At 33.2% G+C, this 25843-nt stretch overlaps 1 protein-coding gene and 1 long non-coding RNA gene across 3 annotated transcripts; one reads left to right on the top strand and one right to left on the bottom strand.

Annotated features, from left to right (window-relative positions):
• The first annotated feature begins 323 nt into the window (after nucleotides 1-323).
• Nucleotides 324-5831, top strand: LOC106063061 (uncharacterized). Its single transcript, XR_008773894.1, has 3 exons — nucleotides 324-454; nucleotides 3569-3681; nucleotides 3907-5831. It is a non-coding gene; the product is annotated as an uncharacterized LOC106063061 (long non-coding RNA).
• A 23-nt stretch (nucleotides 5832-5854) lies between these two features.
• On the bottom strand, nucleotides 5855-25843 carry LOC106063060 (coronin-1C-A-like). Of its 2 annotated transcripts, XM_013221371.2 has the most exons (12): nucleotides 25714-25843; nucleotides 22664-22855; nucleotides 18929-19181; nucleotides 17972-18147; nucleotides 17084-17200; nucleotides 16199-16303; nucleotides 15852-15997; nucleotides 14616-14676; nucleotides 14073-14174; nucleotides 13380-13529; nucleotides 12384-12559; nucleotides 8593-8731 (listed from the first exon to the last, which is right to left on the bottom strand). In XM_013221371.2, the coding sequence occupies exons 2-11, from the start codon at nucleotides 22853-22855 to the stop codon at nucleotides 12422-12424; spliced, it is 1440 nt and encodes a 479-aa protein (XP_013076825.1). In that variant the 5' UTR covers nucleotides 25714-25843; the 3' UTR covers nucleotides 8593-8731; nucleotides 12384-12421. The 2 variants fall into 2 exon arrangements, with proteins under 2 accessions (XP_013076824.1, XP_013076825.1); XM_013221370.2 differs by lacking the exon at nucleotides 12384-12559 and having other exon boundaries at nucleotides 5855-8731.

Below are 25843 nucleotides of genomic sequence, written 5' to 3'. Positions count from 1 at the left end.
CAGTTCAGAAGAATTACAGACACATCCAAAGGAAGCCAAGTGTTTAACAACTCAGCCACCGAGACTCCCCCCCCCCCCCAATGGTACTAATAATCCAGAGCAAAAGAAAACAAAAATTGTGATAACTTTTTTTTTGGGGGGGGGGGGGGTGTAGACTTTTTATTTGCATAGCAACGGTTCCGATGTAACTATGATTATGTCCCCTTGGTGCGTGTCACAACCAAAGAGTTCAAGTTGAAGCTCTAGAATCCTCGCGCCATCGTTCGCTTTAAAATATGAGTCATTAAATGTAACAATCCAGGCCTATATAAACACGTTTGCTATGAGCTCAAATAGAATTCACTCAATTTATTTCTGCGTTGACCGATCATAGAACAAAGTTGTTGATAACTGTCTACCAGACGACAAAGAAACATTTACAGTTTAGCTTGTGTTGTGTACTGTCATCATCTAGGTAACTTGATCTTATTCTTTTATTTAATTCTTTACGAGAATTACAAGTTTTTCAAACTTTTATCGATCTATCCAGTGGCGTAGTTAGGGATTGGGAGGTCCGGGGTCTATGTTTGTCAAATGTTTGACATGTTTCGGATGTTCCTTCAGAGTTGAAGAGAGTTTACTTCCCAGTCCAAACCTCCCGCAGGACGACGGGGGATGGGAGCTGGCAGGGTTTGAACCCTCGACCATCGATAAATCCGAACGACAGTCCCAGTCTATCTATCTATCTATCTATCTATCTATCTATCTATCTATCTATCTATCTATCTATCTATCTATCTATCTATTTCTGTCTGTCTGTCTGTCTGTCTGTCTGTCTATCTATCTATCTATCTATCTATCTATCTATCTATCTATCTATCTATCTATCTATCTATCTATCTATCTATCTATCTATCTATTTCTGTCTGTCTGTCTGTCTGTCTGTCTGTCTATCTATCTATCTATCTATCTATCTATTTTTATTCTCTTCATCTTTCTATCTCTTTACTTTATATATCTATTTTAGTTAACATGATACCAATGTTGCATCAGACATGTACATGATTACATCCTAGACCAAACCTTCTGCAGAACCACGGTGGTTGGCAGTGGGTTGGATTCGAATCCGGAACCATCGGAACGACAGTTTAGAGCGCATACCATACGACCATGCCGCCATCTAATGTAACCTCAATTCAGTGTTTCTTAAACTGGGGGGGGGGGCACTACGTCCTGACAACGGAAGGGTGGGGGAAACGTTGATTACTTCAAAAAATTACGCATTACGCGTACCCATGTATCAAAATATTACGTATTACGCGTACCCATGTATCAAAATATTACTCTTACCCATGTATCAAAATATTACTCTTACCCATGTATCAAAATATTACGCATTACGCGTACCCATGTATCAAAAATTACACATTACGCGTACCCATGAATCAAAAAACTACGCGTACCCATGTATCAAAACATTACGCATTACGCGTACCCATGTATCAAAAAATTAAGCATTAAGCGTACCCATGTTTCAAAAAATTACGCATTGCGCGTACCCATTGTAAAAAAAATTACGCATTACGCGTACCCATGTATAAAAAATAAAGCCCGTACATATTATTTTGAAATTTAAACTCTACTAGTCAATATTTTTTTCCGGCTGATACAAGCAATCCATTTATACCTTATAGACACAGGGTACAAAAATCACTGACACCATCACACCAATACGTCCTAGCATTTATTTTCGTGGTTTTGTCATACCGTTAATTCGTTAATCATTCATAAACTTGCGTATTGTTTGATTTGTTGACTTGGTTTCAATATTGATTCTCTAACATTGTATTGAGAGAAAATATACATTTGCGCTGTGTGTGTATGCGTGTGTGTGAGAGAGTTATCGATATTTATTTTTGCCAGGAAAACCAACGACTTAGCAGAGTTTAAGTCACTAGATAGACACATGAAATGGGCGTAGGACGTAATTATCTTTTTGTTTGATGCAACGTCTGTAATATAAGGTGTTAATCTTGGATGCCAATTTTAAACTTCACAATGAAGAATAAAAACGCATGTGTGGCACCAGACGATGCTACATCTAGAACAAAAAATTGAACTAGAATCAGTGTTTCCCCAAGTGTGGTACGCGTACCCAGATTGGGACGAGAGGAATTAGACAGCGGTACGTGTTGCACCTCATTAACTAAACTGATGTTTTTAAATTAAAATAGGACTGTTATTAAAATAAATCCCCCCCCTTTTTTTTTTTGGGGGGGGGGGAGGGGGCGAAGGTGTTTAGTGTTACGAAAATTATAGAAGGGGTATGCATATGTCAAAATTTTGAGAACCACTGGACTATAATGGCGCACACACACACACACACAAATAGATTACTTTAAAAAAAATTAAAGTAGTAAAGATTCAATTGTAAGATATTTGAAAACAACTTTGCAACAATATTTTCTCCCTCATAGATTGTACACAACCTCTCCAACAGAATTCAAACATATAGTGAACTTCAATGGTACAGCGGCTTTGTCTGCACTAAATATAGTTCCCTTTTCAGTCCTTGTGATCTATAAGGCAAGTGATGTAAAAGTAATGTTTCTGTGGCCTACGGTTGACGAAGGTGTCATGTGGCCAGCACAACGACCAACCTCCTTTACTTTCCCACAACTACCCATTAGAGCTGGGTGGAATCAGAGGCGCCCAAAGATACCGATATTCAAAATCCAACTCTTCACCAGGATTCGAAACCGGAACCCCAGGTTTGTCTGCATTAGATGTGGCGAAATATGTAGGTCGAATCTGGGTTTTCGTGGTCATGTGAAAAATTGCATTCATATTTAATCTTTGGAATAGAAGACAAGACCTTTTAGAATCTATGGTTAAAGTAATCATGGAGTAGAATCATTGATAGAGGCTGAGATGATTGCTGTTGATAGGGGCTGAGATGGTTGCTGTTGATAGGGGCTGAGATGATTGCTGTTGATAGGGGCTGAGATGGTGGCACCAGCAGCCAATAGAGTATATGTATCAACCCTGATGCCGCACGAAAACAGCTTAGTTGCAAGCTATGCTTCAATCAGGCTCAAACATACCAGCGTGGGAGTACGGTAATTAAAAACATGACTCATTTTCTAAGCACTATCTAATTAAAATGCGCATGGGAAAAGTTATTTGCAGTCAACAGACACTAGACGTGATGAAGGCTGTAAATAAACATAGGCCTATTTCATGCAGTGACCAGGCCTCGCTTTATTAATAGTTTAGTTACGGTGTGCTCTCATACAGCAAATACAAATAGTCACAGTCCCGAGGCAGTGAATCCAGCTATCATAGATGAATGGACAACCATATGCATATATTCATATCAACTGTCAAATTTCTAGGAAAATCGTTAAAACCGTTTTCAAGATCCGTTTCCAGTTTACATGAATTAGCAAGCGGAATAGATGAATTGTAAAACAAAATGCTTATTATAATGGCAATGACTTAGCCTCTAATGCCCACTGCCAAATAGTACATCAATAGATTTTATGTTAAAACATTCATAGATTTTAATTTACGCATAATTCTACTACAGAGACACACTGAGCTAAGGGAAGTAATTTGTCCAAAATGTTGAAAGCTGTCATACTTATCTCCCTGGTTTTGCTTTTGGAGTTTCATAAAAGCTTTCCGATGAAGCCAGCAAAGGTTAGTCATGTTTTTTAGATGAAATATAGAACACACACACACACATATAAAATCAATATGAATATGAATGATTTTTAATGGTACATGAAAAAATGTCCACTTTTGTAAAAATGTCCCCGATGGTAGCAAAATGTATCATATTTTAACAATTTACACAATTTTTAATAAATGTACGAAAAGTTTGAGAAAGAATCTCACTAACATTGACCAACTCTTAACACACAGAATGAAGCTGTTAATGAACTGGATATTGAGAATGAACTTCAAAAGGGACATGAACATCTGGTCAAAAGAAGCGCCTCTTCGGATTCTGAGGACAAGAGCTCAATATCCTCAGAATCCTCTTCTTCTTCATTATCATCATCTTCCGAGGATTACGATGACAGCAGATATAAAAAACGATCTCACCACCAAAAGATTAAAAAGCTTTTATGGCTCCTGCTGACCAAGAAAAATTAAACCTTTGTCAAGAGATGGTCAACTTCACTTTTATATAATATAAGCCAGTTATCGATATTTGCACAAGGCGCATTTTTTTTTATTGGTACGTACCCAAAATGAGCTTAGGAATTGCAAGATTTAAAATAAAATGTGATATTATCGTCTTAAATGATTTCATGGTTGTTTACTCTGCCAATCAAAACTTGATGCCATGGTTGTTTAGCCAATCAAAACTTGATTTCATGGTAAATTTATTGTAGATTTAAAAAAATAGTTTTTTTTCTAATTTAAAAAAGACAAAAAAGGCACTCAAAATCTTCTTTAAAAATTAGAAAAGCCTAGCCAATTTTAGTGTTTTTGTGCTGCACATAAAAATAATGCAGATCAAATTTCTTGATTGATTTAGCTATAATAATAATAATAATAATCTTTATTATCCGTAAGGATAATTATTATCCTTATACCATCCTTGAAAAGATTTGTTTTACAATCAATGCTAGACCTACAACTATAAAATAATGTAAGCTGGCCTATATATCATTTATTTAACTCTTTTTTACACCATGTGTATGCCTACATATATATATAAAATGCTGTTTTAAAATGTACTTAATATGTTAAACAAATGAACTATTTAATCAGAGTACTTTGAAATGTACTTGTTTTGCCACTTTTTAATATTTAAAAAAAAAAAAGTGCATCATAAAGATTACCATAAAACAAAACAAATTTGGAAATGAAGAAATATTATTTTTCTTTACACTTTAATAAATATTTTACACAAAAAAAAAACAGATAATTAAAAAAATGTCTTATCATAGACTAGAACTCAGTGCCCTGCTATCCTTAATTAACCATTTTAGCACTGAGTCTTGAACACAAGTAGATTATTATGTCTTGCATAGTGAAAATAAAATCTGTAAAGATCACAAAGAACATATTGCTTTTGTTTATATTTATTTATGTTTTAATTTAAAATCTTTTATGGGATATAATATTTAAATTGCCACATTAATACTGCGAACTTAAATGTAATGTTTTAAACAAAGTTATATTTTAGGAAATATAGGTGCATGTTAAAATTCAAACAATTTAAAAAAAAGATTGATTATTTTGAATGAAGTCACCTTTCTTTGAAAAAAGAAGGTTGGGCATTTCATACTATATTATAGATCATTTTTAATGAAAAATACTCAATAGAATAAGTATTGACATTTTCAATTTCTTGGTTGAATTTAATTATTGTACTTTTTTAAACATTTAAAATAATAATAAAAAATGGCAATGTTTTCGATTCCCAAGATTAAGGATGAGTGCAGTTTTTCACGACTATGCAAACCTAGTTGCGACCTGCAAATTTTTCAGCGTCTCATGCAGACAAAGCCGTTGTTTGCCAGCAGTCAGTTTCTTTTTCATCTTCTACACCTGTCTTCAATAAGGGCTTTTTTTTGGGTATCACAAGTAGTAACCCCGAGCCTTTGTGAGAGCTCTCCAACTGTCTCAGAGGCCATCTAATGCCAGCTACTTTTCTCTATGCATGTGAGGATGAAATGCATGATCTTTACAGCGTTTATGGGGGACACCTCCATTACGCCGTTCTCCCTTACACTAACCCAAAGATCACCTTTAGCATACGGTCGTCTCACATGTGGGACAAGTGCCCAACCCAGCGCAGCAGTCGAAAAGTTATTAGAAAGAGAATTCAAGCAAAAAATGTCCACAAAACAATGCATTTATTAATTCATTTTTATTTTACATTGGCAATGTTAGCAAAGTAAAACAAGTGAAGAAATAGAGACTCAGACAAGACATAGAAACTATCCATTTCTTTCTACCAGCCTAGTCACAATCTAGAACAGTCCATGCATTAAGTCAATTGGATTGAATTCCAGTAATTAATTCTGTCTGCTTCAAACTAAGTAGTAGCTAGTCAATTGAATGCAACAAGCTGTAACCTAAGACAAATTAATGGAAATCAGGCTGTACAAGATGTGTCAGGGTTGACTATGTTTCCATGTCACCATAGTAGTTGCCCATTAACTCTTTCTCTCCTAACTGATGATACCAGCGTTGATTCCACCAGAATGTGGTAAATAATTACAGAGAGAAAGATTTAACAATTGATCCCAATAAGGACCATGAATATCATAGCTATGTTTCATTTCTGAAGACTTTATCAGCTCCCACATTCTTTGTTTCATTCAACCTAATTCTAAGATGACCATTACATAATCTAGCTGATGAAATTATTATTCTAACTTACAAACAGGGCACACAATTGAAGACATCCTAATCTTATACATGTATTAAAAAAAAATCTAAAGTAAAAATAAAATAAAAAATAACCCAAATGGCATTCATAAAGAAACCCAGTCTCTCACCAGTCAGAGTGAAGGAAACAAATTGTAAAAAGAAGTTAAATACAAAAACAAATGGCATTCAATCAAGAGCTCATTCTCTCGACAGTTTAGGGGGAAACAAATGGAAACTTATTGTTAAAATAACAAAAAAAAACAACAAGCAACTATATCATGCAAGTTTGTTGTAGGCTACAACACCACAGCAACATACTGTGTGCAATTATACAATATATATATAGAGAGAGTTGATATTATGTTCACATGTACATGTTGCTTTCAAATAACCATGGAAATCATAAACAGAGAAAAGTACAAAATGTCTTCATGTTGCTCTATCTAGATTTAGCAAAGAGAATGTTATTAGATAATGCTACAACTGGTGGGATGCCACCATTCAACTGAAAAAAAAAAAAAAGACTTTAAAAAACATTTTATGACATTACAAGAAATACAGTTGAATGAGAGGCTCCTAGAGAAAAGTCTTCAAGTCATGGCTCAGTCCATTCGCTCTAGGAAATTCTAAATTAAAAGCTACCTATCACTCATACTTTGTGTTTGTGTGATTTACTTGCGATGAGATTATGACCTTCAGTTTCCGTCAAAATTCAGTACATCAAAACAAAATTGCAGTGAAAATAAAGGAAGACAATAAATAATTTATGTTTTTGGGAGGGACAGTAACGAATGCAAAAAGGTTGGGGGGGGGGGGGGGGGCGATGCCCCCATAAACAATAAGAAGGCCATTAAAAAAAAAAAAAACTAATTGTAATCTTGAAACAAGTCAAAGTTCTCACGAATTCAGTAGAAATGAGTAAGAAGTCTCAATGTAATCTTGAAACAAATCAAAGACAAAGTTCTAATCCATCAATAGAAGATTGTAAAAAGTCTCCATGTATGTTAGTGAAGAGAGAGAGAAATGATTTTTTTTTTCAGACTTGTGACGATGAGTTCAAGCTGTCAGATTAAGCTAGGTGATCACCTCACGATACACAGAGCAGATAACATACTGAAGCATCCATGATTAGATCTGACACTAACACAAGATGGTGTAGATATAATAATAGTAATAATCAACCCAACCAAGATACAAATTATGCTCTGTTAAGATTTTTGCATATATTTTTTAGCATATATTCATATAAATAAAAAAAAACAACAAAAAAACATGAACGCTTTAAAAAAAAAGCACCCATATTAAATGAATGACAAATAAAACAAACAACATACAACAAATATTAACATACAGTAGTCAACAACAGGTCAGAGCAATCTATGGCATGATAGTGTCAGGCTTATGATGGGATTCTAATTTTCAGTCGTATGTAATGATGTGTCCTGAAGAGAGATTGAGGGTTCCTATATATTGCGTTCACAGCACTGGGGTTAGTCATTTCAGGAGTGGGAATAATGTCACCTATGGGATGGTACAAGTAGGCCCAGAGAAGGATTTTGATTGGTACAAGTGATGTACTAAGAGAAGAGTCAAGTGATCAAACATAGACTGGCATTAAGCCACCCAGAACAAACAAAAAAATGGTCCAACCTTAAATATGGAAACAAAAGCCTGTATCTTACAAGACTCTTGCCAGCATGTGGAATCCATCTTTCTCGTTCAATGATGGACTGAACTCACATTTTGAATTTCATTAGATCAACAATGGACTCAACCCACTGTTAATTCTTGCAGATACCAGAAGGTTACAAATTAAGATGAGAACAGTGAGTTAAGCTAGCTTTCAACATAGATACAATAAAAAAGAAAAACCCAGTGCTGCCCTTGATTTTGTGTTGTTTTTTTTTTTCAAGTTTAGCAAACAAGTGATACAAAAAAAAAAAGGTTTTAAGAAAGACATCTACGTAAGCTAAAAAAAAAATTGTTTTTTTTTTTGTTTTTTTTTTACAAAAAATGAGCTTTAAAAAAAATAAAATAAATATGAACAGAAAAAAAAAATGCCATATGAATAATGTATTTACTACATTGTTATATCTCCTATATATATAGATATTAATATATATAATTCAAATAGTCCACTAAAAGCTCAACTAACAGGTGTGAATGATATTATGAGCTGGAACCCCCCCCCCTCCTAAGCTACCTCACCCCCCTCTTCCTCCTCTGAGTTGCGTTCCAGGGCACTCAGACGAGCTTCTAGCTCCCCAATCCTCTTGTCCTGTCTGCGCACCTTGTTCTTGAGCTCAATGATCTCTTCCTGAAGTTCTTTCAAGTCTATCCCATCATGCTTGTGTGACTGCACCATGGCCATTGAGGGTTGGACAAAACAGCAAAGCGTGGAGAAGAGGAGAAAAGAACAAAAATAAATATCTTTAAATCAATGTGTTGGTGTTATTGTTCAGACTTGATTTTCTTCAAATCAAATCAAATCAAATAAGTTATCAATTTAAAAGAATCTGCTAAAGAGAGGGAAAGAGAAAAGGTGTCAAAAAGTATTTCAGAAATGTAATTAATGAACAGATTTACAGACCGTGACATGTACACAAGTGGCTATTCTAGCTATGCAAGAGAAAGTTCTGTAATGCAAATAGTTCATCTTAAGAAATTCACTGATATTAGTTTGTCTATCTCTAATTTTCAAAATATATGCTTGGATTTGAATTACAAAAGATCAGAAAACAAAACAAAGAGTATAAGAAAAAAAAAGGGGGTCAAAGATCCAGGAAAACAGAGAGTTTAATTTGAGCAACTAAGAAGAAGAAAAACTTGATACGGTGAAGACCACAAGCCAAGCAGAATTCATTCAACACTGAGCCACACCAGTTGGAAACAGAAGGGGGAGCAATGCCTTCATCAGTATAGTGCTTCTATAGTTCTCACCTTAAGATTCTGTCTCTAACAGAATGAGGAATAAAGCTTATTGAATAAAACAGCTGCGGCAACTAAACCCAGCTAGACTACTGTGTATGTCCAATTAAGTGCAGGTCTAGCTAGACTACTATAGGTATATTTATGTCCACTCAAATTAAAACCTAATTCTGTAGTATATTTTAGTATAACTCTAGATAGACTATCAAATACAGTCCCCACTAATGTTTCAAATCTATAAGACAGAAAGACTCTTCAACAAAAAGACCTAAAGGCTCAGTATAACTTTCAATCTAGTTATGACACAGTGGTTTAAACTTAATGTAGTTATGACATACAAAGACATATTTATCTACTAAACCTAAGAATATGACTAAACCTAAGACTATGACTAAACCTAATACTATGACTAAACCTAATACTATGACTAAACCTAAGACTATGACTAAACCTAAGAGTATGACATACTGGTATATCACATTAAATGTGTCTAGTCATGATTAAATATTGTAACCAACAAGAGTCACAATATATGTTAGTGAATGGACTGTATAGATTTAGAGGTACATTTATGTATTATTTCTCAACAGTGAGCCTTTGCTTATATTGATAAATGTCTCAAGATCAAGTCTGTGCTAAAATATTTCTGTTAAATATAGTCTCAATAGTAATCCTGCATTAAATGTGTTCATATTTTAGAAGCTGGCCTATGTAGGGATATTGTTACATTTTAAGAGAGAAACTTACTATTCATGAAGAGCTATACCTCATAAATGTCTAATTACTTATAAACATATAAAACACTTGAGTAAACCTACTTAAGCCGTTTACGGTCGTTACATAGGCCACAACCTCTTGAAGATTAAACAAGGATATGTTCAGAATGATGTTACCTGCAGCCTGTTATCTATATATTTTAGTAATACTAGCCAAATGTATGATTAGAATAGCACATGCTTAATTGATCATGCTCCTGTGTTCTTCAATTCTAAGGGAACAAACTGAGACAGTATCAATGTACATACTCCATCACTCTGACTAATACATACATTTAGCTTTATTTTCCTTTACGGTTAGAGACAAATTTCTTTTATATTTTTTTTAATATCTCAAATTTTAGGGATTGAGAAAAAATAAATCAAGACAAGTGTGTTGAAAACAAAGTGTGTTGAAAACAAAGTGTGTTGAAAACAAAGTGTGTAGCAAGACTGCAATATTCTGGAGAACATAAGACAATGAGTTGAATAAATAATGACGCTTCTAATGAAGTCAAATTTAAGGACAAGCCTGACTTTCAGTTGACAGAAAAACAGAGTTCAGGTCAATACATAAGTAGGCTTACAAATGTGGCAAAGAATGATACATTTTAATCAAATACCGCAACAAGAGAAATACAATTTTATCTCACAGGAGTATATTGTTTATAAACAATTAGGTCAAGGCCACAACAATAAGCCCAAAACCTAAATGCCCAAAAAGAGACCCAGAAACTAAGCCCTTCTGTTACATCAGTCTAGATACGACTTCTTTGAAACATTAAAAACAATATCCATTTTTAAAATGGGTTCAGCACCAATGTTTAGCCACAAGGAATAGGAATTGAACAACAATATTCCATAGAGTCATCTGCAAGAGTCACACCAATATCAGACTGATCAGAAATGTGAACTAATGAAACAAAAATAAATGAATGTGTACTTTTGTAGAGAACATATATTTAGGTAAAGGACAACAAAACACGACTAGGGATGAAATATAGAAGGCCATTAAAGAATGGACAGCACTATTGAAAAGCACAAAGCACCACAACGGTGAATCCATAATCTGGAAGTGCACAATCATAGAGAACTTTTTATGTAAACACATTACCAAAAACAAATAGGTGAATAGTCATAGACATAATGTGATATTTAGCTGTTGTGGGACTCCATAAAGTTAGTAAGAGTGCTATAAACATGTACAGTGCACACACACACACACCAGGACTGCCAGCAGCACACCCACTACAGCAAGCCAACATGGAGATTAGGTGAATACAATGATATATATATATATATATCAAATATATGTGGCACTACTCACTGGCAACCATTGCCTGAATACAGACCCAACTCAGCCACTACTAACCATCAATGGATGGGTCATAGCTATCAGAGAAGTGTTGCAATGATCAGTAGTTCAGTGAAAAAAAAAAATCTTTATAAAAAATATTTTTTTAAAGTAAAAAAACAAACGTGTAATAATCTTTAATAAAACTAAAAAAAAAAAAAAAGTTAAAAAAAAAAAAAGTAACTTTGCAAAATTTAGAATAATATTAAAGAAATTATAAATTGTGTACTATTCATAATATGAAAGATCAGTTAATGATACATTAGCACTACTGAAGATATGTCAGCTTTCACTTTCTTATATTGCACTACACACTATGTATCTGTACCTTTGTCTGAATGAAACTCTAACTTGGTCTAGCCAACTGATAATAAGTTCCAATCTAAAACTTAATGCTGTCTCTAAAAGCTGTTAATAGATACAACAAACAATTGTGCTTCCAGCAAGTTTGAGACCTGGCGCAAAGGATTCGAAAATAAATTTAAATAAATACAGGTCAATGAAACTGGAGTTGTCCAAATGCAATTGAGTTTATAAAGCACATCACAGAAGTTAAAAAAAACAACTTTGTATCCAGTTAAAATTGAAAGCACTTAATATCCCTTCAGTTAGATTCTAACTGGGTACCCAACTAATGAGCAGTTATGAAGAAGTTTAAGGGCATAATAGATTGCTTCTTTGAACCTTTTATTAATTTTTTTTTAAAGTGGCTTCAAAATACAGTACATTTGTTCTAAGCATTATTTATAAAATTATGCATACTGAGGCTAGAGTAGAACATTGTAAATAGTATGTATAAGACAACCAAGTTACAATTTTCGGTATGTAAATGTGAATAGGGTCAACTTGCTGGAATCATTAGAATTAGTCAAAGTAAAGCAAAGAGCACCAGGTGCCAACTACAGCAAAACCCAACAGTGAGAGAAATGAACAAGAGAATAACAAAAAGGAAAATAAAAAGTCTCATGAACCATTTGAAAATGAAGTGAAAAGATCAGAGTTGGCGGCTCTAGGCCTCATCTACAGCCTCCTCTTCACTCTCATATTGGGAAAGCTTCTCCTCCAGAGTTTTAATCCTGCGTTCATGGGCTTTGACAATCAGCTTCAACTTTCTTAAGTCGTCCAAAATGCCTTGTGGGTCAAAACCCTGGGGTCAAAAATCAATTGGTGCGTTTTTAAAATTAACAAAATTACTTTTTTTTTTCTTTTTAAATGTGCCAGGTATTTTTTCGTCCAGTTTTACTAGCCCATATCATCTAACAAAAATTATTGCTAAAATGTATTTGTTTTTGGTTTCATTTTATTTAAATAGAACTTTTTAAAAAAATCAGAAATGTCATCAAAAAAAATTCAAGTTAGTAAAAAAAAATTACTTCAGTTAGAATAAATAGATAGAATCTTTCTATTAATTCACCAGAACTGTTCTTAGGTAAATTCAAATGTATTTCAAAATAGAACACAATAATGCAGATATTTCTTCTATATTACAAATACAATTAAAGAAAATCTCCTGACCTAAGAACAACTTTGATTAAAGCTTCTCTTAGTATAAAATGTGTGTTTAAAGTCTTTAATACCAGGAACTAAAAAAAACATGATTAAAAGATAACTCCAATCCTGTGCCATGCACTGGTCTGTGCATCAGTGGAATCTTGTTAGTTTGAACTTCAAGTGAGAATTAATTTTTAAAAAATAAATGAACATCTATTTAAAAAAAAAGATGAAATATGAATATGCTTATGCTACTTGATAAAAAATGTAAACTACTTCCTTTTTAAAACAAAATTCCTAGATATATCAAACAAATTAAGTAAAATGAAAGCATAGCGTAAGCTTACTATTGTAAAGAATAGTTTAGAGTTAAGTTATGATATATTCTATACAGTGGAGAAGAAAGTAAACTATGAATAGAATGGCGCCTATTTTAAGTAAGTGAAAGTATGGATAAATTAAACAACGAAACCTACGGGCGGTAATGATGGTGCTGCAGCAGCGTCTGCATTGTTGGAGGACTGTTGCTGTTGAGGTTTGGCGGGCATTTTATCTAGGATGTTGGACTTCCTTACCACCTTCAGCTGCTCTTTCTTGGACGGTGCAAAGCCATCTTTTAGAGAAACCTAAGACATACAAACAGAGACACAGAATTAATGGTGTGAATCAAGTCAACGTAGATGAATTGCCTCATCAGCTCAGGACATTACATATACGTGAATGTAAACTAGAAAATTTTTGTCTTCAAGATCTATGTGGAGCCAATTTGTGTTTGCTGAGCATCTAAAGCAGCAAGGTCATACCTTACCCCATATGCCCCCCTTCCTGACACATATATTTAAAAAAGTGATTGAATTGAGTGCAATGAGCATGCAATATATGTGTTATACAAAACCAATAATAATTAATCATAATAAAAATCTTAGCAATAATGATAGCCTACTAACATTTAGCCCAGTTACAACTTTAAAAAAAATTATAATGTGATGTTTTTTTTTAATCTATATCTCAAAAACGTATTGGAAAAAATAATTAAAAAGTAGAACTTTTAAAATTTTCTATGTAAAAAAAATATTTTGGTTTAAATTGTAGTGGGAGGGGAGATGTAACAATGTTTAAAAAAATGATTACATTTGTAAAAAAAAAAAGTAATTCTAGAAATCTATTACCAAAACAGGCTCAGAGTTTTTCCCAGAGAAGAAATCTTCTGCCGAAATCGCTGGCACATCAGAAGCTGTGTCTGGGTACAAGTCATCTTGAAACAGTTCAGACTGGAAGCAGTACAAGTCATGATTACATAAGCGTTAATTGTAAACAACTTCCTGACAACACATAACACAAGCTGCTAATACATTACAGCTACACTAGCAACATATCACCCAGAATGTGTGCTGGTAACACATCCTCATTTACATTTGAAGTTTCCAAAATACAGGAAGCATAAAGTATCTACAAAAACAGGAAGTCTAAAGTACAAATCACTTCACAATTGTCACTAACAACTAGTGAACCACACTCAATGTCTTCAAGCACTCTGTTAACACATCAGCAAGTATTTAATAAACACACACACAAATTATAGAAAATCTTAAGGAAGAATTATTTTTTTTCCTGTAACAGAAACTCAAGAACCATTTAAATCTGGCTTAGTACATAAATTAATACTGCTTAAAAAGGCAATCCTAGTTTTACAATCTTTAAGTCTGCTTTACCTTTCTAGGGACTGTAAAGGGAATAATTTCACACAAACCATTATTGTGAAGTTTGTAAAACCTGAGAGAAAAAAACAACAAGAAACACAAACTTTTTAGGCACAGAATCTTAGTATACATTTACAAGAAAACAACAACCAAAAAAATGGCACAATAAAAAAACAACAACGACACAAGTGGAGCAGAGCTGACTGTTAAAGGTAAAAAAGTTTCCCTATCCAGGTCTACATGTCATTAAGGCATAATTCTGGATATTTAACAAAAATAATATGCTCTATGTATTGCTTATAATCCTAACTTAATATGTAGGTCGAAGATGGGGCTTCACATGAAATACAAGACAAGCCTTATAATATTATTATAATTGGTTACTTTTCTTTGAATGTATTAATTAATATTAAATATATTAAGTGAAAAAAAACAAAAAACTGTGCTTCTTTTTTTGTAAAAAAAAATAGGTGCAGGTACTCAGTGATGGATTGCCTAACTTTTAACTACTAATAAATTAATAATAAACAGTAAAATACAAGAAAAGTAATACTTTTTTCCACACATTAAAAAAGGTGCCGTACACAGTACCAGTGCATACCGTCATAAAAACAAACCACTGAAAAAAAAACTAATGTAAAACATCAATCTGACCAATTAAACTCACTGACTTTTTTTTGTTTGTTTTTGTTTTGACAAAGACCAGAGTAAAATTTCTTGTAAAATGAATTCAAAATAACCTAAAGTAGATTCCAATGAAATATGTAATACTGTTTATTTATTTTCTTTATCTGAAAACAAGTCAATTATTTAAATTTTGTTTTAAAATCTATTTTGTGGTAGGCTGAGATGATACGCTTTAATAGCTAACAGTTGAACAAATGTTTCCTTTTAGAAGTAATTAATGAGCTAGATCACATCTGCTTTGTAAAGCGATCTACAAATAATATGATCGAAAGGCTTCAATAGTTATTTGGTGACATGACAATTTAGGTTAAAACAACTTTAACATTTTTAACAAGCGAACCGTATGAATAAGAAAGAACACAACTATTTGAATATGAAAGGTGAAAACTTAACTGAATGCTTAAAGTGGAAAGGTTTCAAATAATTCATTACCAGTTCACTTTTTTAATTTTCAACAGATGAATAATTTTGAAAAGTTCAACTTGATGCTAAGAAACAAGGTAATCAGCTTGAAAATCAGACTCTCCTTATAAAATGAAACAGTTTCATCTTTTCTCTTACCTGGCAATCTCATTGTTATTTACATTCAATCCACGTTTGGGCATGAAGCCAATACCTCTTTGTGGAGCGTTGGACTGGTACAGTGTTAGAAAGTGAACATAGGGAGCTTCGTCTGTTACTTCATAGTAACGAATGATGCTGTCACCCTGACATTGACAAGACCATACAAAACACAAAATTAATTTCTAATTTTACACTACCAAGAACTCCATTTAAACAACACATTTTAATCCAATACAAGCAATCTCTAGCAATCCTATTATAATAGTTAAGTGTAATGTGTTCACTGAATTTCTATCTCAGTTTCTCATTAGTTTTTCACTTGAAGAACTGAAAGTATTTCTCACCTTGCCAGCCAAGTAGACCATGTTGGTATCAGCATCATAGAAAATAAACATAACACCATTGCTAGAGTCTATCTCCTCAATTGTCTTTGGTTCATTTAAATCTTTCTGTAAGAAACATTCAGTTAATGGAATTATTGAAACAGAGGCAATTAGTGTTAAGAAATAAATGTACTACTTATCTGAAGCATTTACAATATTCTATGACCATTACATTTTCAATGTCATGCATCTCAAGAAAACTATTGACATAATACATTGCATTCCATTGATAGGATTCTCAGACTTGCCTATTTCAGTATATACTTTTTACAAACATAGAAATTTGATGTCACAATCAATATTAGTAAGGAAAACTACTGCTTATGACATCAAGAGATTGTGCAGAGAATTCACAACGGTAGTTAAAAATAAACTGGAAGGTTCTATTTGAGATTTATCTAGTCTAGTAGGAACTAGGTTTTGTAAAGGGATACAACCTAACAGAAGTTCAGGATTCTTGTTGAATTTATAATACTAATTTGGCTTAACAAGTCTAGTTCAATATTATGGTTTCAATTTTTGTGATTATTCCTATTGGATTTATGTGCATTCATATTTGAACTTGTGGATACTTTTCATGTGCTTTAAAGTCATTTACTATTTCATTGTGTTTTAGAAGCAGACAAAGGGTCATCTAAACTCATATGTATTATAAGCAGACCAAGGGTCTATTAAAATCATCACAACTGAAGATAAAGTATAAAAAAAATTATAAAATTGTTTGTTTTGACAACTTTGGCTTCAACACAGTTTCCTAATGTGAAATCAAGATTGCATGTTTTAACTTGGATTCTCATAATTTGTCTATGATGTAAAATAATTTCTTTCAAGATAAGTAGCACTTACTTCATCCCACAAGGCGTACTGTCTTTCACTCATCTTGGAGAAGCCAGTAGTGAAGACCAACCCGTTCTTAAGATAGGCACACTGTGCAGGCTTGGAGCCCATGTGACATTTACCTTCCTGAAACAAAAGAGTTACACCTCATGCCATAACATCTCCAAGGTTTTTAAAATTAGACGTTAAATGTTCATATTTTAGTAGCAATACTCGTTAATATTAAAAGTGTTTTTTATACTGCTTACTCTAGTAAATCTTTAATATTTTTTGTGCTAAATTTCAAAACATTTTTTATAGCTATAAAACATATTGTTCTGATTGAAAAATGTAGATGTAGTCTATTGCAGATATGGATATATGTAGCCTAGATTAAATTTAGATTGCTAAATGTAGATTACAAGTGTAAAGTACTATAGGTTGCTGAAAGCAAGAGCTATCAAAATAAAATATAAAATAATATCCATTTCAGTTACTCTAACAGGTCTGTGAAGTCTAAGAGCACATGCTAAATAACCTCATTAAATCTAACTGATCTGCCCTGCCTTCTACTGGAACACACTTTAAATAATATTAATAATAAGATGTTTCCCAAAGTCCCCACAAATATTATAATTTAGATTATTTAGCTGTAAAAGTCCTTTGAAAGAACAAAATGTATTAATGAAAAGAAAAATCAGACTTTCCCCACAAATTCTGACAGATGTGTTGCAAATTTCTCTTCTCTTCTGATTCTTTTTTGATTTTCTTAAAGTAATTTTTGTGTCAAATTGCAGTGATGACAGTAGTGGATGGCTCATATTCACACAAACTTTGAAAACTATAATGGGTACGTCTCTTTTATTATCTAATATAATGTTAATGTGCTTGATTAGCAGAACAAGAGAGTAGCCCTACCTGAACAGTCTTCCCTGAGTGTGTATCCATAATACGTAGGATTTTATCTTTACAAGTGCACACAAAGCGACTCCCATCTGAGTTGAATGAGCCTGAATAGATCTGATCCGGCATTTCCACCTGCATCATGGCTTCTCCGGTTCCAACATTCCAAATGATGATTAAATTATCTGAACCTGGCGGAAGGAAAACAAATATATAGTTTAGTTCTAAGGATTCTTAAGTTTTCAGGGCTCCATAAACAAAGCAATAGTTCACTATGTCTACAATCTAGTCTCCCTTGTGCACCAGGACCACCCCATTCATGTGCATTCATTCTATTTTCTATGGTTTCTTATACAGTGTTAGCCATATAATATGAAATTTACAAGAGGGAGTCTTTAAAATACCAAAATTTAGTTACAATGATTTTAAAAATAGTTTATAATTAGTAAAGCTATATTAGAAAAATTGGTTGCAATCAACTGATTACATAGTCTTGTTTAAGAGTAGAGTGGATCTCTCACAGTAAATGGCCATTGGTTTTTTAGAAGTTTTAACCCTTTTTATAATGAACTCTTCTTATCACTGCCTACATTTTCCCTATCCCTGTCTTTCATCAGCTAAGTCTAACCAAATGATGCATCAGCTGTGTGTAACTAGATATATATTACAAAATGGAAAAGCTGTAAAAGACATTCATCCACTGACATTTTACACATTCAATAATTGGAACACAAATATATATTCCAAACATGATTCAGTCATTTTAAAGACCTAACAGTAACACATGAGGTGCCAAAACATTCTGCTTCTATAATACTAATTTCAGGCTACTGCAACTAATGACATGACTTCACTATTTCTTTCATAGCAAGAAACATTTCATTAGCTGTACTCTGTCCAAATGTGTTCAATATTACACTGTGTCTCTCTGACATATCAGAGGTGCCTAGTATATCAGAGTCTCTTGATTACCTGTACTGAGCAACACATTCATCGCTGTTGGGTGCCAGACAAGCAAGGTAACCCTCCTCTGGTGGGCGCAAAGGTCAACCACAGGTTCTGTCAGATTTTCCTTCAAGCCATCCTCTGGTATCTGCCATAGCTTGACTGTGCAGTCCTCTGAGGCACTAGCTATCACATCATCATTATGAGGGCACCAGGCAATGTCCAACACTGCACCTTTGTGTCCAGCAACCATGGGATGATCAATATTTACCCTTCCTGTCTAGAGAATGGAAAAAATATTTGTTCAAGTTATTGAATACGAAGTTTATCAAGTCAACAAAAATGTATCTGTGGACTAGTTTCATGAACTGGTTAGAGTGACCGCATTTTATAAAGTCAACAAAATATTTGCTATGGTTTCCAGAATAATTGTTGGGCAGTTAAATATGTGTATGCACATTTTATAGTGAGGAAAATAGCATATAAAATTATTTTTAAAAAAATTATATATATATGGATTTATATATAAATATAAATGTTCAAAAGAGAGTTTTTCCATAACAACTGAGAGAACCTTAAATGTCTTTGAATGCTCGTGTATCTGCAAAATATATTCAAATCCAGTCAATCAGACAACTGCTTATTTGAACCAACAACATATTTTAACAGAAGTGCAAATACTGTTTTACAACACAGATGTTCATGTAATGATGTAATCGCTTTGTGCAACATGATAGCTTCTTAATGTGGTGCGATTAACCATAATCTAATATACATTATAACAAAAAATACACTCTTTTTAGCATATTTAGTAACATTAGCTTATACATTATTTTGTCTGCCAAAGCTGATCCTATATTATCTAAATGGCTACAAATATTTTCTAAAGTGTATGAGGTTTTTATCATTTATTGCTCTTTTTGTCCCAAATATTTTCAATTTTGGGGGTTTGGTGGTCAAGAGATACACTGTCACCCTCATAAATTGTCAGTCATAGAAACCAATGAATTGCTCCAAAGGTCTAAAAAAAAAAAAGAAAAAACTTAAACTTTTATGCACCTTCCATGTTAATGCAACAACATTAAACAAAATCAGACTGTTCATTAAGATTTATACATGAGTTAAATAACATTCCTTGACCCAAATGTTTGAAAACAGGAAGTGAAATGTTCTTGAGTGTCCACTGCTAGTTGAAGCTTGCCATCCATTAGGCTTGGGTAATACAATGACAACAGGATCCTAATAAAGATCTAAGGAAATGTTTCAATTGCGCTTAAACTTTATTACAACAAAGTTCTAGCTAGGGTTTTCAAATTTTAAACCACAACCAAGTTTATAATTTTCTTTATTTAGGCTATAACAACTTTAAAACAAAGTATCTTGTCAACATGTTGAAATTATTTATTTTTAACTTCATGGTAAATGTGCATTAACTGAAAGGCAAGTGTTGTTTAACAGAAGAAGGCATTATCAAACCATTTTTCAAAGAAATAACAGGACTGATGTTTAAGAAGGCCATGATGACCCCTATATAAAGATAGTTTGTCAGAGTCTAAGAGATTCAGCCCAGCACTGTTAATCCACAGTAAAGTCAGTCCAGCGAGTCTCTGAGTGAAGCAGTACAGGATGAGATGAAGAGAGACCAGCATGATCTCACAGCGTTACAGTTATGTACAGTGAAGTATATATAAATATATCTCCTTGTGTTGCCAACTGTACAGTATTGGTTGTTGATTTCTTTATTACATTCACATTATTTTGGAGCCATGTTGTCAAGTTCTTGAGTAAGCTGTGTTGTTTTGAGCAGTATTTACTGAAAGCCTGATTAGAGAAGATTGTAGCAATATCGAGAGATGAATTAGCCTCTCCATTGCTATCAAGTCATGTATTGTATAGCTTTTCCAACATCAGCAAGCTTGTAAAGTACTCTCAAACACACACAACTCACACTTTGTGTCAGCACTTGAAAGAGGAAATTTTACTCCCAACTTAAGAATATTAATATGCTAACAACAGCAAAATTGAAAAGCACTAACATTTATTCAAGTGTATTGGCCCAATAAATAAAGCAAGATTGGGTTTTTATAACAATCAAATCTATAATTCTAAGAATGGTCAGCAAATGGTCAAATATGAACATCAAGCAAAGATTTGTGTTTGAGATCAAATATTTCTTTACAATACTCAATAGCAAGAATTTACTATTTGGAACGTCCTGTACTTGAAAACTACAAGACCATATACAAGATATAAAGTGTGCAATGTCATTAGTTTCTTCCTGACATTGTTGGCATGCTATAATTATCTTCTAATTGGTTTGTAACTACTTCATAAAACTAAATCAATACATTCAGTCTGTTACTTTTTCTACCGTACATTATTCTTAGTCTTCCTAAATGGTCCACATCAGCGTACAAAGACTTAAGTATGAGTCAGAATTATTACACAGGAAAACTTCACTGTTAAGTCACTGACCACAAATGACCCTTGAATCTTTATGCCCACAGAATAAAAACAAAATCTTGAAAAACAAACCAACAAATGCTCCACTTTCAGCAAGACTAAATAGTAGATTGTTAATAAAAAAACATCTTTTTTTTTTAAGACTCGAGAGTAATAGGGGCAGCTCATGATAACTATTACATCAGAGTGAGCTTAACGATGCCCTAAAATGATGGATTACAAATTTCATCCTTCACTGAAATTAAAACCTAAGAGCCTTAGGTTGGCACCAAACCAAAAATAAAGCCAATAGACTTTACCTGGATGTAAATTACAAAACTTTGGTTTGGCACTCATCCCACAATGTCCCATACAACAATATATATTTATATATGCATAAAAGTCCTAAGTTAAAATAGAGTGTGAACATTCTAATGTAAAGGTTATTGTTTAAAACCTTTTAGATTGAAATGAGCTCAATAACCCCAACACTTTAACAATGTATTCATATTAAATAAGTTGTTTTTTTTAACAAGATAGTTTTACAAAAACTAACTGCTGTCCACCAGCTACCTGTACTTATATAATTACATATCTAATGCACAATAATACCCAAAATGTATAATGCTTAAAGAAAAAGCCATATTTCATCCAGTTCCATGGAAAGGTAAAGGCGACAAAAGAAACAACAATATCACTTTATTTTACTTTTCAAGTGTTAACTTGGTTCAATTTTAATCCCGTAATCTCAAGATAACAATCAACCAACATTTCAGCTTTATTTATTGCCAACAATTGGCTAGTGCTATCCCCAGTAGTCTCTGTCCAACTTTCCAATCAAAGCTAAACATTATGAAAGTAGAACATTAACAGTGTTAGATAGCTTTAAAGTCAAACATTAGTACCACTATATAATATTATATATATATATATATATCATCATCTAAAAACTAAACGTTCTGAAATGTGAAGTGAAAGTATTCTTTTTTTTTTACAAGTACTTCACTAGCCAATTCTCAAATGTAACATTTTTCCCTTTTATTTAACCCCCCCCCCACTGTCTACTTTCATTAAAGTCTCTGATTCAACCTTATATGCTAGTTTTGTAGGTTATTTTTTAAAAACAGTTTCAGATTTGATCAATATTAATGATAAATGACTCCTCCAATGGAGCACAGATTGATGCAGCCTAGTATGCATTTTTTAAAAGTTTTGTATGGAGCACCTATGAAAACAGAGAAACTGAAATAAGCACAACACTAACCCCCTCCCACACTAGGTATAATTAAGATGGTAACCTAGCAAAAAGATGAGCATTACCTTGCCCAAAGGTAAAACTAAAAATGAGCCTCCGCCTGCTGCTTCAGTGATGACTGCAACAAACTTTGGATTCACAGCGCAGTATGTAGACTCCCAAGAGGTTCTTGTGATTCTGATTGCATCATAACATTCATCTCTTTTCAGAGGCTTGCCAAACACATGCCGAAATTTGCTCTTTCTCATAAATGCCATCTGTTCAATGTATGAAATTGGATTTTATTTTAACATTCAATGGGTTATTAAATGAGCCAGGATTAAATTTATGATTATAACAAATACAAGTAATGTTGAAAACAAGATTGAAATATTAAAAGACCTTAAATAGAAATACAAGGAAGAAATAATTATATTGTAATAAACCTGGTGGTGACACAGATAGGGGTAGTGGTGTGTGTAGACAGCTGATGCAAATCGCCCCAGACCAGCACCAGATGAGCGGTCAACCGTGACAAGTTACGACGGTCGACCAAGACAGTTCGGTAAGGATCTATGCTGTGAGTAGAGCTCAGGAGCGTCACGAGGGATGTGGTTATATGATTTAACCAGAATGGTCGAACGATGTTCCGTCTGGTTCTAGAAGGCCAACAGGGACCCTATATAAAGAGCGAAGGTGTCACAGTCAAGACGGTTCACTACAGCCCGGTCGACTACAGCACAGTACAGAGTGGTTCAGTGGTGTGGTTCTGTACAGCGCATTACGACGGTTCAGTGCGGGCGTCGTCTTGATCTTGGTCTGCAATTGAGTCCGAAACAACGAACCCAGTGTGTGAAGTCAGTCCTGAACTGTTAAACCCAGTGAAAGCCCGGAACAAGACGGAGAGGCCATTGCAAGAGTTGATATGGCGTTAAGGTTGTTCACTGAGAAATATTTGTACAGCCTGTGTTACGTGTTGCCAATTGTACAGTATTGGCTGTAATTTATCGAACATTAAAGTGTTACATTAGTTTGGAGCCCTGAGTTGTTGGGGGTGTATGGTGCAGGTGCCTGAATAGTGAGATTCGTAACAATATATATATATATATATATATATATATATATATTATTAGGTGTCAGTAAACTATGTTTTGTGTGTTATTGCTACTGTACTTCATTCTGAGAACTGGTGTTAATAATAACTGGTGTTACCAGTGGTGTTGTTGTATGATGCATTCCAGGGGATGTAAAAACATAATTAAACAATAACAATAATCCAGGATATTCTAGAAAGTACTGTTAAGTGGCAGACTATATAAAGGGCAAAAAAGGAAACTTGGGGTGAATAGTGGCTCTAGTGCTTCATTTCAACCTGTCATTATAACTATGAATTTATTTAATAAAGTGATTTATATAACGTAACAGAGGTGCCTCCCAGAAACACTTTAAAGACCAGCTTAGGCGCAAATTGCTTTAACTAAAGTTAAAGAGAGCCCCTTGCAACAGGCAGATTCCAAACAAGACAACTAGAGATTTCTTACAAAGCCAAAGGCCACTGGATACACATTTGAGATTTAAAGAAAATTCACTGCAGAGGACAGGCATAGAAAGTGAAACAATTTACACTACCTAAATTAATCACCAGTTAACAGTGGTTATGTCTGCAATGGATGTGAGAAAATATATCTAGGTCGTAGCTGGGACTGCATTGTCACATGAATACTGGACTTCTAATTAATTTTCCAACCCAAAGACAAGCCTATTTATAATTATTACTATTGTAGTATAGTGTGTGCTTATTTATTTTTTTATTCCAATTACTTAAGTATTCATTTTAATAAATTGAAATTATGCTAATTTATCTCAATTTCTTAAATCACAAGCTATGCATGGATATTTTGTCACTGCACTTAACCTCAGGAAAAATATCATCATCTATAAAGCAAATTTCTAGAAAGAAACTGTGTACATTAATTCAATAATATTTGTACTAATACAGCTGAGCTAGTCTAAATTTAGTATCGCTCAATAAATTTAGAACCTACTATACATAAATATATTGAGATTCCAGATCTAGATATCTAGACTAGGTTTAAGTTTTAAAGATCAGATCCATTTTCATAAAATTACATCTGTCTTCAATTTCAACAAATTTATTTACAAACGCTTTTAGAATATGAAACGGTTTAACTTATGATACAAATCTCTTCCTTATTATTACTAACATAAAATATAGAATTCTAGATAGAGACAGAGTAAATCTAGTAACCTAGTGTAGACTAATATTTATTATTTATTTCTTTTATGGCTATGGATGTAACTAGTGACAACTAGATATCTAGAATTTTTCTAAATTCTAGATAATCTATAACTATAACTATAATAAATAATTATCTAATAGTAGAGTAGTGCCTGAGTCTGAGTAGAGTGAGTAGAGACAGTAGAGTAAAAAATATTATTTATAATAAAAAAAATAGAATCTAGATGTCTATTTATAGTATAAATTATAAATATAGAATAGATTTAAAATCTATACTAGAGTCTATATGAATATGATCATGATGACTAGACAGTAGTAGTGAAAGTAATGTACTAACTAGATCTAGATCTATTCTAGACTCTGTCTAGATTACTCTAGACTCTAGTACTACTAGTCTACTACTAGTAAGTAGTACTAGATCTCTAGTGACTCTAGTCTAGTAGTATAGTTAATAGTAAGATCTGTATTGAATATTCATATTGCCTATTGGACTATTGGTTTAAGTTTAAACTAGACTCTAGTCTAGATCTAAGTGTTTAATAAAGATCTAATCTAGATCTAGACTGACTATGTAATAGATCTAGATCGAATGATCAAACACTAAACAAGGAAAAAGAAATGAAAAAGTATGATTCATTCCATGATTCGTTATGACTACTATGAGTATGATAGTTATGACTGATACTCAACTCTCAACTGAGTCGACTGAGATACTCGTTTGAATATTTAATTTAATGATTAATCATTCATTGTTACAAGTAAACAATATGTAATAGATATATGGGATAATTAAATTCTAGATCAAGTTCTTATAATATGGGGCATAAGATCTTTTTGAAATTTTAATTGTCAATTGAAATTTTCATGTTATCTTACCTTGCCCTAAAAAGAATAGCTTTTACTCATAAATACTCCCTATACAATACAGGAAAAGGGGGTGGAAATAAACGCCCTGGTCTTGACACACGAGAAAAAGGAAGTAAACTTTTACGCATGCGCTCTAACC

Source organism: Biomphalaria glabrata, chromosome 12 (genome assembly GCF_947242115.1).
Source record: "Biomphalaria glabrata chromosome 12, xgBioGlab47.1, whole genome shotgun sequence".
Lineage (NCBI taxonomy): Eukaryota > Metazoa > Mollusca > Gastropoda > Planorbidae > Biomphalaria > Biomphalaria glabrata.
Note: the sequence above shows the minus strand (reverse complement) of the source record. Positions and strands in the feature narration are given on the sequence as shown.